We start from the raw sequence: 17,256 nt of genomic DNA on the forward strand, positions 1-17,256 counted from the left end.
ACCTGAATTATTTTTACCGACTATTTTTGAACAATGCGCGTCCCCTTCAGAGCGAGTTGCTGATTGGCTAAAGATGGTGACGTGTCATTATGTTGCACTCAAATGCAACGCGAGGGATTAGACCAGAAGATGTCGCCTTTCAATATCTATTGCACAAAAGTCATTCTTTCGGGATAAACCTGTAGATATGTGCAATCTCATTTTCAGCAGGGTCCCAAAAGGAAGTGCTTTGGAACAGTTAGCAATTTTCAGCACCACTGCCTCAGTCATTTCTGAAGTTCCTTAGTGCCTTCTGATTGGGTAGCATGGGTTAACACGGTGCACCAGGTAAACTGTTCCTTCTTAAACAGAGACGCCTTCCAAGAGTTCCTGTCACGTGTTGTAAACGATTGTGGCAGTTTAAAAAAATACATGTGGGTTAACATGGTTCTCAAGGTGTGTAAATGCATGATTAATTCTTCTTCTTGAAAGAAATAAAAAAAGACAGACAGACTGAAAAAGATGGAAAGGGGACATAATGTGTGTAATGAGAGTGGGAAAAGACAGTTTTTTTTTCTATGTACGTATGTAGAAAGGAAGATTTGCTTATCCAAAACAAAAATGCCATGTTTATGTCATGTCATCTCATTTTACGTGATAATAGAAAATGGTATAAATACATTAAACATTAACTTAATAACTAGCTTAATAACAGGATTTGGCTTCATTGGGAGTTTGGCTCAGTTGAGGAGCTCAACAACAAATCCCTCCGATCAGCAATATTATATGAAAATATAAACCAATTAAACTTCAGAAATGTGAAGTAATTGTGAGTAATATTGCCATCTTACTGATAAAGGAAATGTAGGGAACTGTTCTCTGAACACTGTTTATACTCCTACCCAATGTTAATTACAAGCTAATTAATCATACATTGCAAGAAGTGTATTTATTGACAGCTTTTACCTCCAAGGTATGATCTAAATGTTGTCTTTTGGCACCCAGACAAAGTCCTGATTACAAGAAAGCCGCTTAGTGGCATTCTACAAACATTGTTCTTTGTTCTAATCTCACACACCTGTCAAAACACAGTAATAATACATAATGTCAGTGTGATTTATGTGTAAAAGTGTGGTTCATTGCAATTTCTTATTAAAAAAATAGCTTATTAAATACTTCATTTAGATTAAGAAGTAGGAGAACTGTCTCGACACATAAAGGAACACAAATTTGGAGATACATGGTTTCCACCAGATATCTGAATAGTAACGAGTAACTAAAGATGTCAGACAGATGTTGTGGAGGAAAAAGTACAGTATTTACCTGTGAGATGTACTGGAGTAGAAGAATAAAGCTGCACAAAGTGGAAATAGTCAAGTAAAGTACAAGTACCTCTTATTTGTACTCAAGTGCAGTACTTGAGTAGAAGTGTTTAGACACATTCCAGCACTGCTGTATTGTAAGACTGGTTTCTCTTGTTGGCATCTTCAGGTGATACACAGTCCTGCCAGGTTACATACACCACTCATAAACATGAGCTTTTCACAAACAAACATATTAACTACAGGGATTAGAGCAATACTACCATAAATGTCTCCATGACTGTAAATACTTGTGCTGAATTGTACCTTAATATGAGGATACATATGGCTACAAGTGTGTAGGCAGAGAGGGTCCCAAACAAACAATAATAATGAGAATAACTTTCCTTAAATTCATGGAGATGGTGATGTCCAGTTCAGACATGTTTTAGGTTATCCACTCATTCATATTCTAATCAGTCCGATTGATGTCATTGTAGCTCTTGGAAAACAGACGCGCTTCCAGAGCTGTTTTGGACAGGGCAAACAACTCAAGGCTGGGATCACACTGGGAGAAAATGTCTATACCGTTTGAGATGGGCACAGGAGCCGTTTCAGCAGTGAGCATGAGGATAAACACCTGAGGTCAAAACAGGAGGGGATTTATACAACAAAACCAAACTAAATAAAACTTCAGAAAAACACAGTGAAAGACTTTTAGTGTGACGTGTTCTGGCTGTTTTACCTGCTGCAGCTCCTGAAGCCAGCGTCGCTATGACAGGACTTTGTCTGTCACTCATCTGACTGAGAGGTCTGAAGAGGAGTCCATCCCTGGCCATGGCAAACAGAACACGAGGCATCGGGAACATTGATCCTAGAAGGCTGTGGGCAGAAGCTCCGATAACTCCTAATAACCATTTACTTCTTCACGTTATTTGCTTGGGTTTTAATCTGTAACAGTGATAAAAGTGATCTTCATCTATACAGTATGTAATTCAAATTAAAATAAAGTTAAATCCAAGTCAAATAAACTAGTTTGGCTTTGATTTGCAGAGTTGCGTTTATAAATGGCTCAGTGTTTCACCTTGTTGACAGTGCACAGAGGGATCCCACAGCCACTGCATACTTTGCAGGGCCCCAACCGATGTATGTAAAGGCCACAGGCAGTGGGCTGTGAACACTGAGCAAATAGTACGGCATCATAAGAGTCAGAGCGGCAGACACACCAAAATACGCCAGGAAGCAGATGAGGAGCGACGCCACAATGGAGTGGGATCGACTTCTGAGGGTTTTGGACCGCCTCTCCTGAAGAAAAACACATTTTACCTTAAAGCCACTTCATGCCTGTGCCTTCCTTCAGTCTTGCAGTGCACTACTTCTTCTACGATGTGTGTAAATGGCTTCACCTGTTGTGGCAATGCAGTCAAATCCAACAAATGCATAAAAGCATGTAGCTGCTCCTGCTAACGTCCCCTCAAAGCCAAAAGGGAAAAATCCTCCTCTGCCATATCTGGTGGTTTCATTCAGTGATGTGTGGTTTCTGTAAAGGTCACACATGTTCATGCTGTGGTCGTTCAATATTAATCAACTGATTGACAGCTATGTATTTTCATGTTAAGCTACAAGGGTCACTTAAATCTATGTTGTTAAGAGTAGCAGCCTGGAAAATGCTGTTATTGTTTGTTAATGATGTGTAATTCACTAAACATAAGAACTCATACTCATATTCATCCAGGAGAGAATCTCCACCGTTCATTTTTTAGGTCTTGAAAACTTTTCATTTCACCCTTTTTTAAAGTTGTGCACATGGCTGTAATTCTCTTTTTTGCCCATTGTTTAAATGTCTCATCAAATTTTCTCGGTGCAAATTTGTCAGCATAAGCAACCCATTTTAATAGTCCTATTTCTTTACCTATTTTTAATTGTTTCACAGTGGAATACCATATATCTAAAGTAAAAGATATCACTGGGTTTAAGGTATGTTCCCCTCTTATGTAAGTAGAAGATTCAGTTTCCCCTATGGTTGTTTCAATTGTTTTTTTATGAATAGAAATTTCAATATCTTTCCATCTAGCTACATATCCTTCATCACACCAGCAAATTAATTTTAGTAGTTACGCAGCATGAAAATACTCTTTTAAATTTGGGAGTGCCATTCCCCCTTTATCTTTAGGTAATTGCAGGGTGGTTCAGATATGTTATTTAAAGATGTTTATTTGTGGCCTGGAGTGCAATGTTAGCAGAGTAACTGTCCTTTTACAAGGTATTTCTAAAAATAATGCCATCTGAAACTACACAAATCAGTTTGATACTGCCCAAGATAGCAGCTGCCCTTAGCATTAAACTACAGAAACAGAAGATTCTGCACTTCTATTTAAAATGCTCTCAAATAGTACTTCTGCCCTATGGAAAAAGTGTTCAAGTAAACAGTACTTCAGTCAATGAACAAACTTTATTTTTCCGCATCAATATAGGCACAGATCAGAGATCAATACAGTGGAATGCATGCCTGCTCAATACTCCTCTCCTTCATCATCCTCTCCAACACTATCAGTTCCAACCTCCTCATAATCTTTCTCAAGAGCTGCCATGTCCTCTCTGGCCTCAGAGAACTCTCCCTCCTCCATACCCTCACCCACATACCAGTGAACAAAGGCACGCTTAGCGTACATCAGATCAAACTTGTGGTCAAGCCGAGCCCAGGCCTCTGCAATAGCAGTGGTGTTGCTCAGCATGCACACAGCCCTCTGGACCTTGGCCAGGTCTCCACCAGGAACTACAGTGGGCGGTTGGTAGTTGATGCCAACCTTGAAACCAGTGGGGCACCAGTCCACAAACTGGATGGTGCGCTTGGTCTTGATGGTGGCAATGGCAGCATTCACATCTTTGGGAACCACATCACCACGATACAAAAGGCAACAAGCCATGTATTTGCCATGGCGAGGGTCACATTTCACCATCTGATTGGCTGGCTCAAAGCAGGCACTGGTGATTTCTGACACCGTTAATTGCTCATGGTAAGCCTTCTCAGCAGAGATGACAGGGGCATAGGTGGCCAGAGGGAAGTGGATACGGGGATATGGCACCAAGTTGGTCTGGAACTCTGTCAGATCAACATTGAGCGCACCATCAAAACGAAGGGAAGCAGTGATGGAGGACACAATCTGACTGATCAACCTGTTCAGGTTGGTGTAAGTGGGACGCTCAATGTCGAGGTTCCTACGGCAGATATCGTAGATGGCCTCGTTGTCCACCATGAAGGCACAGTCAGAGTGCTCCAGGGTGGTGTGGGTGGTCAGGATGGCGTTGTAGGGCTCCACCACAGCAGTGGACACCTGTGGAGCTGGGTAGATGGAGAACTCCAGCTTGGACTTCTTGCCGTAGTCGACAGACAGACGCTCCATCAGCAGGGAGGTGAAACCAGAGCCGGTGCCACCTCCAAAGCTGTGGAAGACCAGGAAGCCCTGAAGGCCAGTGCACTGGTCAGCCTGAGGACAGAGAGGGAGACACAATGATCACACATCAGATACAGTTCTGTCTTTTCATTTTATATTCAGGACCAAAATCTGCTCTGAATGTACTCACCAGTTTGCGGATCCTCTCCAGCACAGAGTCGATGATCTCTTTGCCAATGGTGTAGTGTCCACGGGCGTAGTTGTTGGCAGCATCCTCCTTCCCAGTGATCAGCTGCTCAGGGTGGAACAGCTGGCGGTAGGTCCCAGTGCGCACCTCATCTAAGGGGAAGTACCATACATTATAGGCGGGTTTGACTGGCTGGGGGATTTTTAAAAAGATCTCCTCTCCACCCTCAATATTTATTATAATTTATATTTCATGAGTTTACCGATGACAGTGGGCTCTAGATCCACAAAAACAGCTCTGGGGACATGCTTTCCAGCTCCCGTCTCACTGAAGAAGGTGTTGAAGGAATCATCTCCTCCTCCGATGGTCTTGTCACTGGGCATCTGTCCGTCCGGCTGGATCCCATGTTCCAGACAATAAAGCTCCCAGCAGGCATTGCCAATCTGGACACCAGCCTGACCCACGTGCACTGAGATACACTCGCGCTGTGGAAAGAGGTGGGAGAAAGTTTAGGAATTATAAAAAACACACTTGGCTGGCTGAAAAGCTATCTTTAAAAGCTCTTGTAACATCTGTAACGAACTTAATTTGACGCTGAAAGCTACTCATCACATGGTGAGAACTTCTCTACAGCCAATGTAATATCTATGGAGGAGTCTTTTATAAAAAAGGCTCTTTGTAAAGAACCAGATAATCATGACTGAGGTCACCTGATGACATGTTGCACATTCAGCTATTGATTTGCAGAACAGAAACCCCTTAATAAAAAATTAATCACAAAGAGGCTGATTATTCAGGCATACAGTGCGCTTAAGGAAGAACATCATGTGTTGGTATTATGTATCATGTATATAATTTTTACTGCTTGCTATTTTTATATTTTATTATGTATAGTTTGGTCTTTATAGTCCTATTTCACGAATTTTCACTTTTTTCACTGTGTGTAATGCTTACAGTCATGGTACACTTTATCTTCTACACACTGCCATTTGCTGTTGATATTCTTTTTTGTGCGATACTTTTCATTACTACTTTTTGCTATTTTATTATGTATATAATTTCTTACTGCTCGCTATTTTGATATTTTATTATGTATAGTTTGTTCTTTATAGTCTTATTTCACAATTTTTCACTTATTTCACTATGTGTAATGCTGCTGCTGCACTGCAATTTCCCAGCTTGGGATAAATAAAGTATATCTATCTATCTATCTATCTATCTATCTATCTATCTATCCATCCATCCATCCATCCATCCATCCATCCATCCATCCAGAGCAAAAACTTCTGTGGTGGAACAACAAACACAGCTGTAACGTTAGCTAAAGATTTACACACAAAAGCAGAGGGCCAACAAAACGTGAAAGATTCAGTTCACAAGGCCCAGCGGGCTTTGAGTGAATAGGCTTGAAAAGCCTGTGGTTGCAGTTTCATAAAGGCCAGGCCGCTTCAAACTGGAATGTTTCAGGCTGGAAACACATTGACCTTCGCCAACTGGGTCGATGCGCAGACACGAAAACCGGAAATTGGCAGCTCAGACTAAACTTCAGTTTGGGCTGTGCCCTGTAGAGTTAGCTTACACTACCAAAGTTACAGTTATAACGACCCACTGAAGGTGGAGTTTGGTGAACAGTCTTTCAACTCAAACGTTTTATGTGTTAATTTTAAACAAAGCTCAAATGTAGACCGTTAATGGCGCTTATTTAAATTAATAACGGTTGACGGTTAAACTGTGTAATAGTTAAACTGCACTGCCGCCTGACGACAGTTTGTAATTGGCTTGAATCAACACAAAAAGTGAAGAAAAACTATGTTTCCATACTCACCATGTTTCCTGAAGCTGTGAAGTCTGTCGGGGTTGAGAACAAGAAGAGGAACAGGCTAAGTTAGCTCTTACCGCTTGGCTTTTATGAGTCCTGTGTAAGAAGCAACTGATAATTTTCGCTGGGCAGGGCGGTTTTATACTCTCTGACCCGGCGGGAATGTGCTGCTGAATCCGATTGGTTTCGGGGATCACATGGGGGGAATCCTATTGGTTAAAATGAACTGCCGTATTCCACTATGAAATGCCACGAGCGCTGCTGGAAAGTGGGGCAATCACACGTGCGTGTTATTAACCGACAGTATGATCCAGACAGGAAGTGAGTGCTTTTTAAAGAGATTTCACTCGTTTGTTTTGTCTCACGTCTATCATCACATCATTAACAACAGATTATTTCTACACTGTGGTATTGCTACTTTTACCTAAATTAATGATCTAGATTCTTTGTCCACCACTCATACTCCAGTCCTTTACTTAAGTAAGAATACCAGCACAGCAAAGTAAAAATACTCACACCATGAGTCCTGTAAATACAGCAAAAAGTACTTAAAGTATCTAAAGTGAATGTACACCCTTTACAGAAAATGGCCCCTGGGACTGATATTTCATTAAATGTGTATTATTTAATTTTAACAGGCCTACCGAATCATCTGGTCAAGGTAGTCAAGTTTCACCTACTATGTATGGAGTTAGGTAGTCACCTGGTGGACTTACATTCTGTCAAAACATCTTCCTGATGTAGGATATGAATTCTTGTACTCTCAGCCTTTCTTTCACTTCCACCCTCTACCACCACCAGAGGTCCCCATTTACCGAGAAATCTTTCCATTTTGCTTTCTTTAGAAATTAGAATGAAATGATTTTTGAAATATTTCTTGTTTCCTTCCTACAGTTGAATAATGCTGGCACAAAAAAACAGGAGTTTAAGGATTTGTATTCAAGAAAAATCCCTGTTATACATCTGTTTTTGAGAGTTTTCACAGTAAAATATTGAATTCAAGTTGTTTCTCTGTAAATCAGTGTGTTGTGCTTACAGTACCATTTGTTTGTAATATACTCATTTGTATATTGTATCACCTGTGTGTCTATATGGATTCACTGTATAGTTATTTTAATCTAAGCAATTATGAACAACTTTACATTATAATAAGAACTGCGAGTACTAGACTTGCACTATTGACAAAATATTACCAGACACTATTTCAAGTTTTTAAATGTTAGTTCAGTATCTGGTCAAGATTTTAGATATTTGCATGTTTTTTCTCTGATCCACCTCTTCGAGTACATGTGCTTTCTGTATGTCTGACGTCGCTGCTGTTACATTACAATAACATGCTTGGATTATGAAATCTATTCAGCTATTTTCTTCAGGCATTATGATCATGTGAGTAGAACAGAAGCAAATCCCCACTACTTAAGGATTCAGATCAAACCTCCTACGTATTATTTTGTTAGACTGTTCTCAAGTCTGCTGTATAACCTGCATGATTCACATTTAGGCTGAGCAACATTTCACAGATTACATGAAGTACATGCATGAAGAAATGCATGAATTTCGATGCATCCACAAAACATTTAATAGAATTTGACACTTCATGTTTTGGTACGGATGTAATGTTCATGTTAAGCATATGCCAGTCATTCACTTTTCTCAGATCAATAAAGAAAACTGCTATCCATAAAGAACATACCTCATGCAGTTAAGTAATAAGGCTTGACACTGATCTATTTTAAACCAGATCAGTGTCGAGCCTCGGTTCTTCCCAGTCAAGTACACCTTCAATTGATAAAAGATCTGCAAGTGGTGCACTGGAACACCTGATGTTGTAAAAGTCATTTGATAGGTAACGTTCAGGTAATTTGAAATTGGTACAGTGGTTTGTCATTTCAGCCTGGTGTGGAGTTCAACTCCACTGCCCCCAAGTGACTAAACTGAGCTGAGTAGCAAGACCATCTACAGTCAGAACATTTTACATCTGAGTGAGAACCAAATTAATATCAACTGATCTGGATTATGGAGAATCATAAAACAAGTAACAAACAACAACAACAAAATCAAACAAACAAACAGAAAATACAATCATCAAGAGCAGAGCCTGTATACAATAATGTAAGATCCAGTCTCTCCTTATAACATTTCCTCCATCTTTTAACAAACAAGTGTTCTTTCACTTTCAGCTTGTATGTGAAATGTTCCATCGCTAATATGTCGTCTATGATTGACATCCATTGTTTGTTACCAGGGGTTCAGTCTTGAGCCAGTTTTTAGTAATGGCCTTCTTCCCAGCCACCAAAAGAATCTTAATCAGATATTGGTCTCCTACGATCCATCCAAATGTCCAAAGTACAGAACAAGACAAGATTTAGGAATCACATATCCCAGCACATTGCAGAGAACTGAGTGAACATTCCCCCGGAAGGGCTGAATATTTGTGCAATTCCAAAAAATGTGTGTGTGGTCTGAATCTATGTCATTACACAGTCTCCAGCATGGCTGGTGAGTACTCAACTCTTCGCTTTTGATTCTAGGTGTAATAAAAATATTGTATTAAATTTTTCCAATTAAATTCTCTCCACCTCAGTGACTGAGTAGTAGTTTGGTGTGCTTTCCGCAGATCAAGCCATATCCCTTCTGGTATCTCCTCACCCAGCTCTTGTTCCCACTTGGTTTTAACATATAATGTTGACTCCATTTAAGATTCCATTAAGCAACCATATAGAGCAGACAATGCTTTTGGGATAGGATGACTATATGCCTTAACCAGTAATTTAACTATAGGATGAATTTTATCCTCATTTGTTTTGATATGTTTTATATAATAATCCCTTAATTGCAGGCATCTAAATAAATCCTGATTAGTTAGATGCCGGGAAGAGGCCCTGGGGAAGACCCAGGACACGCTGGAGGGACTATGTCGCTCGGCTGGCCTGGGAACGCCTCGGGGTCCCCCCGGAAGAGCTGGAGGAAGTGTCTGGGGAGAGGGAAGTCTGGGCTTCCCTGCTTAGACTACTGCCCCCGCGACCCGGCCCCGGATAAGCGGAAGAGAATGGATGGATGGATGGATAGTTAGATGTACCAGTTGTTGATGTCGCCCTTAATGACTCCAGAGAGGACAACAAACAGCAGAACCAGAATGTTCACTGCTGTAAAAACCTTATTTACAACGGCTGACTCTTTTACACAAAATGCAAGAATCTATATCATGTAGGTGTATAAAAGGCCTACAGGTGTTATCAAGGTACATGCTGTGTAATGTTAATATTTATTCTTTAACTATTACTGGGCTCAGTTTGTAGTTGTTGCTTCTATGGATGTCTTGTCATCTTTCTTACATCTGAAGTGTGGTTTGGCATTTAATCTTAATCAGTTGTGTCCATCTGACAGGAATGAAAACGTTATACTGCCCCCTGCTGACAGGTTTTATGTAGAGAGCAAAACTGGCTTTTGATCATGCGTTCAGAGGTGGCCCACACAGTTACTACCTTATGAAAGCCCTTTTGTGCTTTTCACATAGATTTATTTGTCTTTCCATAATTAAGTTGACTTGGTGGAGGTAATCAGGATGATTTTGTCATTGTCTGTCTGTCCCAAACACAGGAAGATGCATAAGACCTGAATCCACTTGTTTGTCATTAAACCTGTACGTCTGACGTCAGTTCATTCTATTAAGCTATATACAGACTCTGGTGAGGAGGCAGTAAATGTTATGAGCTGCAACTTATATCACTTTGTGCAACATCTTAGTGTAGCATAACATGCTGCTGATTTTACCTTTAAAGTGGGCAATATTTGCAGGGAGGGTGCTGTTGCTTTTGTTGTTCCTGAAATGTTGTGCAGTGCAGTTCATTCACTCTTGTCACATAAACATAGAGGATGCAGAAAATCGATGGCGTGAAAAGCATGCAGGCTCTGGCACCCCCCTGCTCAGAGACCCTAAAGATCAAACTCCATGAAGTGTGTCTGGTCCTCATTGAGGAGGTATTGTTCACACTTTCCTCTTTCCATCTCTGTTTCCATCTTTGTGTTTCATGCATTGAGTGCAGGATATGTAGCAGGGGGACATGGAGTGATGGGAAGAAGCGCACGAAAGAGAAAATATGCTGAATTATGACACAGGAGTGATTATTTATGTATTTATTTATTTTTTATGCATTTGTTAAGTGTGCTGGGTTGAAAGGGAAAATGTGGTGAATGACGCGGACAAAATGAGCTAATTAACTCCAGAAGATGGCAGTAATGCAACAATAAGGAGAGCCGCTGCTGCAGAAGAAGAAGAGGAGAAGGAAGAAGGCTTCTTCAAATCCTGCCAACGGACTGAAACACAGCGCTCGGCAGTGGCTACGTGCTTTCCAAGCGACACAATGGAGTTTCTCTTCCACACAAATGTAAAGAAAGAGCTTTTCTGCGCGCTCTGTGCGCTCCTCCTCCTCCTCGCCACGGCCACTTCGGCAGAGGAAGGCGCTAATGCGAAAAACTCCCAGTGTCACAACTACGCGGGAGGACACGTCTATCCTGGAGAGGCTTTCCGAGTGCCAGTGTCTGACCATTCCCTGCACCTCAGCAAAGCCAAGAGTGAGTTTCTCTGCTGTTCGTTAGTTAGTGTTTGCGTAAAGGGAGCGCGCACAGGTTTGCTTTTCCTCCCCTTGCATGACAGACAGCTGCAGCAGCTTCAGCGTGCTGCTCCTGCTGTCAGGACAATAGAAACAAACTGACAGCGTCCGCCTGCAGCCTGCGTTCACGTTTGATTGCCTTATAGTTTAATTCGCAGTGGGCAGTGGGAGAGGTTATTAAACTTTTCATGCGATCCGGGTTTTTGTAGGACACGTCATTCGTTGAAATTCAGTTTGAGTTCCTCCCCCCCGCCCCTTCGACACATGACGGTGTATGGCCCAGAGCCAAGACTGCTCTTGATAACACTGGAGGGTCAGACAAAATAACAGACGCACTTGGAAACTGTCAGCGCCGTCCATTTAACTCATGTGATCAAGCGTGAGGCTCTATAATGTGCAGCCTTGTAAGTCAATGTAAAGTTAGCCATTAGAAATATATGGCCCCTGTTCCTCCTCACTCATGCATTTTTTTCTCTGTTTGTCATGTGTCGCAATAAAGTTCGCAACGTTTATTTTCCACAACCACAGCCAAACACTGCAGTGATTTTTCTAAACTTTGATGTTTATCTTTTGCTATTATCTCTAAGACTGCGCATGTGGGTGGAACATGAATAACAACACGGAAAAATATACAAACAGAGAAAAACAATTAAAAAATAACATTGGGGAACATTTCAAAGAACATAAGTAAATGATTAAAACAAAGCAATAATGTGCAGTTAATAGTAGAATATGCGTAAGTAATTAAACAGTGGATATGATGCACAAGAATACAGAACAAAATGGGAATAATGACAAAGAATACCAATATTAAACATGGAGTTAAAGTGAACTATGTAAAGTCATTTAAAGTGCCTCTAAGAATGATGTTCAGATATACACACTTAACCTTATGGCTTCAAAGTGTATATTGGAGTGCAATGAGCACCTCTAAGAGTGTAAAATACTGAAAATTCATTTAAATGATCTGTCATTTAAAAGCTAAAGTACCACTGTGATCTTTTTTCTTTGCATGTTTTTCCTGAAATGCACGTTTGACATTTGATTTCTGGTTTTATCAATCCATGCATTCCTCTGCTTCAGTTTCAAAGCCTGCACCACAATGGGAAGGAACAGCCGTCATTAACGGTGAATTCATGGAGCTGAAGCTGTCAGACTACAGAGGCAAATATATTGTCTTTTTCTTCTATCCCCTGGACTTGTGAGTAACATCTGAAACACGCGCTACGTAATCACTTGGTTTGTCTTGCTGGGATCGCTGCCCCACGGAGAACATTCTCATGTAAGTTTGTTTGTTCTGTCTTTTGCAGCACGTTTGTCTGCCCGACTGAGATCATCGCATTCAGCGATAGGGTGCATGAGTTTCTTGCCATCAATACAGAGGTAGTCGCCTGCTCTGTCGACTCCCAGTTCACCCACCTGGCCTGGTAAGCTTGGTGTACCCATTACACCCAGGGAGTGGGTGCTTTTTTCATGTTTTAGAGTGTAAAGAATGCAAATCATAAACTGTACAGTAATTTCTTGTCATTATCAGGATCAATACACCCAGGAAGCAGGGTGGACTTGGACCAATGAAAATCCCTCTGTTGTCAGACCTCACTCACCAGATTTCAAAAGACTATGGAGTCTACCTGGAGGACCAGGGACACACATTGAGGTGCAGTTTCACAATTACATTTATGGCCATAGTCAAAGGTTTATAGGCGATTTACTTTCAGAAAGCGTAGCTTTACACTGTTACACCACTCCAAGGTGCTTTGGGAGCAAATAAAAGTCAATAAGTTATAAGAGCAGGTATGAAAGAAACTGTGGTTTGGGTGGCAACAATTTGCTGACCTGTAACACTTAAAGTTGGACGCTTGAATCTCTCTCAGGGGACTCTTCATCATCGACAACAAGGGCATCCTGAGGCAGATCACCATGAACGATCTTCCAGTGGGAAGATCTGTGGATGAGACTCTACGGCTGGTGCAGGCCTTCCAGTACACTGACAAACATGGAGAAGGTACGGGAAGCTCATTTACCGCAAATGGACACATCTGTCCTGATTGACAGGTCGACTATAAGGTTGACAGGCGTAACTTGTGAATCACAAGGTAGGCTCGTCCTAAAGCATCCTGCTTTATCGTCTATTTTACTCAAAGTAGGACATCATTTCCAAAATGAACATCACGTTGTATTGAAGAAGACCTGAAACTAGCAATTAAGACTGTAAACTCATTAGGAAACTGTTTACTAAGGGAATAAATCAAGTGAGGAGTAGGATCATTTTCTCATAGACTTCTATACAATTGTACTCTTTTTGCAACTATTGCTGGTCATTTGAGAGAGTGCCGATTTAAAGCACTTCCACATTGGCTTCTCTTTTCAGACCTGTGTCCTACATCCGCTTCTTTTATACAGTCTTTGTTTATATTAAGAGCTTAAGTTCTTTCTTTTTTTTCATAGCTATAATGCAGTAATGCAGCAGTGCTGGGAAACTAACGGTTGTTCTACTCGTGCTGACTGGAGTTATGTCATTTTTTACAGTGTGTCCCGCAGGATGGAAACCAGGCAGTGACACAGTGAGTTTCATCCGGGTTGTGACTCATGTAGATCCTCTGTGACGCACTAGCGTTGTTCTATAATAGATGGAAGATCTCAGATGGGGTACACATGTACTTGCAAATCAGTTTGTCTGTGTCCAGCAACTACAATAACAAATATTGTGTCAGTTTAAATGATATGCTGTCTCTGGCCGTTTTGCAGCAATAGAAGCATTCACATAATAATTGGGGTACTAGCAGACTAGTTTGTTGTCAGGGATCTACATTAGTCACAGCCTGGTTTATAGCTTATTGTTCCAGTACATTTCTATTGCCTAATTTATTTCTTGTTATCATAAGAAATATTCAGCATGCACTAATTTAATAAATTCTTCCCCACAGATCATTCCAGACCCTTCAGGCAAGCTGAAGTATTTTGATAAACTGAACTGATCATCCTTTCCGTCGTCCCAGTCTGTGAAATCTACCTCTCACAGAACGTACAAATAAAAGTGTGTTTTCCTAAAATGCTGTCTATCTGGTCTTATGCATTAATCTGACTAAGGGTTAGCATGAAATAGCAGCTTTAGCTCAGTTCATACCTTTTTGATTTGTTATGTGCAGAAGGTGTCAAAGCCTGCGTCACACAGGGAAGGAACAGCTGTGACTGATGTGAAATCACCCAGTGGCTGCCAGATGCTCACCAGCAACAACAACGTTACAAAGTGTATAAGTACCGTCAGACGTATTATGGTGTGACAGTGTTTTACATGTCTTGCCTTAGAAACTAGCACCCTATCACTCAAATGACCCAACTTTTAGAAAATAATATGATTGTCTTTTTTAGGCTTTGCAACCGTATCTGAAATATATCCACAAACAAAAAATGTCATGTTTGTGGTTTGTTTGTCGTAGTAGAAAAATTGCTCTTGAGCAAGTCAACCAAAAGCAACTACATAAAGCCTGTTTAAAGGACAGATACTGAACACTAGACAGTAACTCTATTCCATTTCTATCCAGGTGACAGAATATCATCTCTAGTCATTTGGGCTGTTATTGGGCTGTAACAAAGTCTCATTCTCACATTTGACTATAAGACCCTTTCCTGGCAAATCATCACACCAAAAGATGTCGCCACATCACACAGGCTTGGTTCTGAGCTACCACAACCTCAAATGTCCAAACACATTTTCTTTGTTTGTTTTTTACTAGAGGTACACGACATTTATTACATATTATATAAATGGGACCACCAATGGATTTAAAATAATGTTTTTCTGATCTCTGCAATGCAAATGTTTGACTGTCTATATGTCTGAATGTTGGCAGAGCAGGAGTGACCTACTAAGAACAGTTGGATTATTGTTAAATGTATCTTTCGTTTTCACACATGGGTTATACTTTACTCGGCTGTACAGACATTATGTGCAGTAGGTACGTGTTTTTCCCAGGTCTGGTTAATAATTACAGTTTATACACCATTCCAGTAAAGCAGAGTGATGCACACTTAGATAAGGAGTCTACTAAGGAGGAAAACACCAGGATGTAAAGAACTGTTTGACCATGTACGGATTATTGAACAGGTTTACTCCCTCCAGGGACACATAAATAGGGAAGTTACTGAAGGTGCTGCACCACTCTATGTGACGCCTCGAATGCAATTCACTATTTGCTGGTTTTCTAAATTCATTGCCGGGGGATGAACTCCTGAGGAGCGGATGAAGAAACAAATTTTGCTTTTATTCACATTTAGGGGAGTGTTGAGCAAAGGGAAAAGGAGTAAAAAGAGAAAATGGCCAGTTTTATATTACGGAAAGCTGAACCCAAGGATGTGTCCGATATCCTGCGGCTAATAAAGGTAAGCCAAATGTTCAGTGCCTCAGATTTAAACAACCAATAAGACAGTTGGGCCACTTGATAGCAAATCTATTATCTTTCTGCCTTTTAGGAGCTTGCTAAATTTGAAGAGATGGAGGAAAAGGTCTTGCTGAGCGAGAAAGGTGCTTTAGTTTATGTGTAACTACAAGCATTCATTTTTTATTTACCTTATTTTCAAAAAGTGTTTATTCATCTTTATACATTCTCACAAAAGCAATGTCCCACTTGTAGATCTCCTTGAAGATGGCTTCGGGGATCATCCATTCTACCACTGCCTGGTTGCTGAAGTCCCAAAAGGGCAGAGCTCAGAAGGTAAAAACATGTTTCTAACACAAAACTCGTCACAATCTAAGAGTCTAAGAGAAAGTAAAGGTTAAGCCTACAAATTCAACCCTGAACTTGTGGTGTTTTCCTCTAGAGTACACTGTGATTGCCTTTGCCATGTACTACTTCACATATGACCCTTGGATTGGAAAGCTTCTTTACTTGGAAGACTTCTATGTCATGCAGGAGTTTCGTGGTAAGGTTGCCAACAAGTGTTATATATAGTACAAGATGATGATAAAGGTTAATCAGTTACAGAGAAACTGTGCGAACTGTTTTAACTTCAGTCTACATTTTATTTTTCATTAGGTCTTGGCATTGGTTCACAAATCCTGAAGGTTCTGAGTGAGGTACGGTTACAAATGTGCAGTTGGACCTTCACTGGTGTCAGATTCAACTTTGGCAATCTCTCATCCTAATCTAATCTCTTCATATGTTCTTGAGTTGAATGTTTTGTTGCTCTTTGCTTCCCCTAGACGGCAGTGAAGACTCGCTGTAGCGGCATGCACTTCATAGTAGCAGAAAACAACACCAAGTCGATCGAGTTCTACAAGCGAAGAGGAGCAGCCGATCTCTCGTCTGAGGAGGGCTGGCGCCTGTTTGAGATTGAAAAGGAGGACCTGCTGAAAATGAGTGCCAAATAAAGCGTACTGTGGATTAACATGTGTTGGTGGTAGCAATAATGCTGTTTTGTTTGGTCACTGATTAGGCACAGACTTAATAAATACATTTAAAGATCAACTGTCACCTTAGATAATGAACAATTTCAGATAACTCCAGTTAATCCAACATTTAGAGAGAGCTCTGCTGATTGAACACTGAGGTTTGGGAACAACAATGCTAAGTACTGCTGGCAGACAGTGTTTCATTTGAATAGTTTTTTGAGGCCTGTTAAGATGAAAGTCTTCAAAGATTTGAACCCTAGGTTGGGAACAGTGGAATAATTGTGTGCAGGAGTGTCTCTGTTTTGCATTCATATTTGTTTTTACTAACATGACAATAAATTCATACAATTTGAAATAACGTCTGAATGAAATTATTGTATGAATCTTTGCTTGCAGTATTACAGTTATAAAATGATGTTAATGTGCCAGTATCTTAGAATCAATGGTGGAGGTTTTAAGACCCTTTAATAAAGTAAAAGTCGCAAAACCAACATTAAAAAAAATACTCCAATGCAAATGAAAATGTTGCTTAAGTCAAAGTAAAGAAATATTATCAGCTAAATGTATTCA

The 17,256-nt window shown here is 40.5% G+C and overlaps 3 protein-coding genes across 3 annotated transcripts; 2 read left to right on the forward strand and 1 right to left on the reverse strand.

Moving 5' to 3' along the window:
- Nucleotides 1–3,714: 3,714 nt before the first annotated feature.
- LOC121616903 (tubulin alpha-1C chain-like) lies at nucleotides 3,715–6,831 on the reverse strand. Its single transcript, XM_041951771.1, has 4 exons — nucleotides 6,688–6,831; nucleotides 5,125–5,347; nucleotides 4,866–5,014; nucleotides 3,715–4,768 (listed from the first exon to the last, which is right to left on the reverse strand). The coding sequence occupies exons 1-4, from the start codon at nucleotides 6,688–6,690 to the stop codon at nucleotides 3,794–3,796; spliced, it is 1,350 nt and encodes a 449-aa protein (XP_041807705.1). The 5' UTR covers nucleotides 6,691–6,831; the 3' UTR covers nucleotides 3,715–3,793.
- A 4,135-nt stretch (nucleotides 6,832–10,966) lies between these two features.
- On the forward strand, nucleotides 10,967–14,352 carry prdx4 (peroxiredoxin 4). The gene is made up of 7 exons (XM_041951686.1): nucleotides 10,967–11,256; nucleotides 12,378–12,495; nucleotides 12,605–12,721; nucleotides 12,829–12,951; nucleotides 13,169–13,299; nucleotides 13,824–13,858; nucleotides 14,222–14,352. Exons 1-7 carry the CDS (start codon nucleotides 11,046–11,048, stop codon nucleotides 14,270–14,272), a joined length of 786 nt encoding a protein of 261 aa, XP_041807620.1. The 5' UTR covers nucleotides 10,967–11,045; the 3' UTR covers nucleotides 14,273–14,352.
- Nucleotides 14,353–14,478: 126 nt separating this feature from the next.
- LOC121616859 (diamine acetyltransferase 1-like) lies at nucleotides 14,479–17,022 on the forward strand. Its single transcript, XM_041951687.1, has 6 exons — nucleotides 14,479–15,677; nucleotides 15,768–15,819; nucleotides 15,929–16,009; nucleotides 16,116–16,217; nucleotides 16,331–16,371; nucleotides 16,498–17,022. Exons 1-6 carry the CDS (start codon nucleotides 15,612–15,614, stop codon nucleotides 16,663–16,665), a joined length of 510 nt encoding a protein of 169 aa, XP_041807621.1. The 5' UTR covers nucleotides 14,479–15,611; the 3' UTR covers nucleotides 16,666–17,022.
- Nucleotides 17,023–17,256: the final 234 nt, after the last annotated feature.

Source organism: Chelmon rostratus, chromosome 14 (assembly GCF_017976325.1).
Source record: "Chelmon rostratus isolate fCheRos1 chromosome 14, fCheRos1.pri, whole genome shotgun sequence".
Lineage (NCBI taxonomy): Eukaryota > Metazoa > Chordata > Actinopteri > Chaetodontiformes > Chaetodontidae > Chelmon > Chelmon rostratus.

Bases quoted from the DNA above. Each gene is read 5' to 3' on its own strand.
- LOC121616903 (XM_041951771.1), bottom strand. The intron at 5,015-5,124 runs GTAAACTCATGA...ACTTCCCCTTAG, and splicing joins TCTAGAGCCCACTGTCATCG to ATGAGGTGCGCACTGGGACC. The intron at 4,769-4,865 runs GTGAGTACATTC...CTCTGTCCTCAG, and splicing joins TGGAGAGGATCCGCAAACTG to GCTGACCAGTGCACTGGCCT.
- prdx4 (XM_041951686.1), top strand. From the start codon at position 11,046: ATGGAGTTTCTCTTCCACACAAATGTAAAGAAAGAGCTTTTCTGCGCG. The intron at 12,722-12,828 runs GTAAGCTTGGTG...TGTCATTATCAG, and splicing joins CAGTTCACCCACCTGGCCTG to GATCAATACACCCAGGAAGC. The intron at 13,859-14,221 runs GTGAGTTTCATC...TCTTCCCCACAG, and splicing joins GGAAACCAGGCAGTGACACA to ATCATTCCAGACCCTTCAGG.
- LOC121616859 (XM_041951687.1), top strand. From the start codon at position 15,612: ATGGCCAGTTTTATATTACGGAAAGCTGAACCCAAGGATGTGTCCGAT. The intron at 15,678-15,767 runs GTAAGCCAAATG...TCTGCCTTTTAG, and splicing joins ATATCCTGCGGCTAATAAAG to GAGCTTGCTAAATTTGAAGA. The intron at 16,372-16,497 runs GTACGGTTACAA...TGCTTCCCCTAG, and splicing joins TCCTGAAGGTTCTGAGTGAG to ACGGCAGTGAAGACTCGCTG.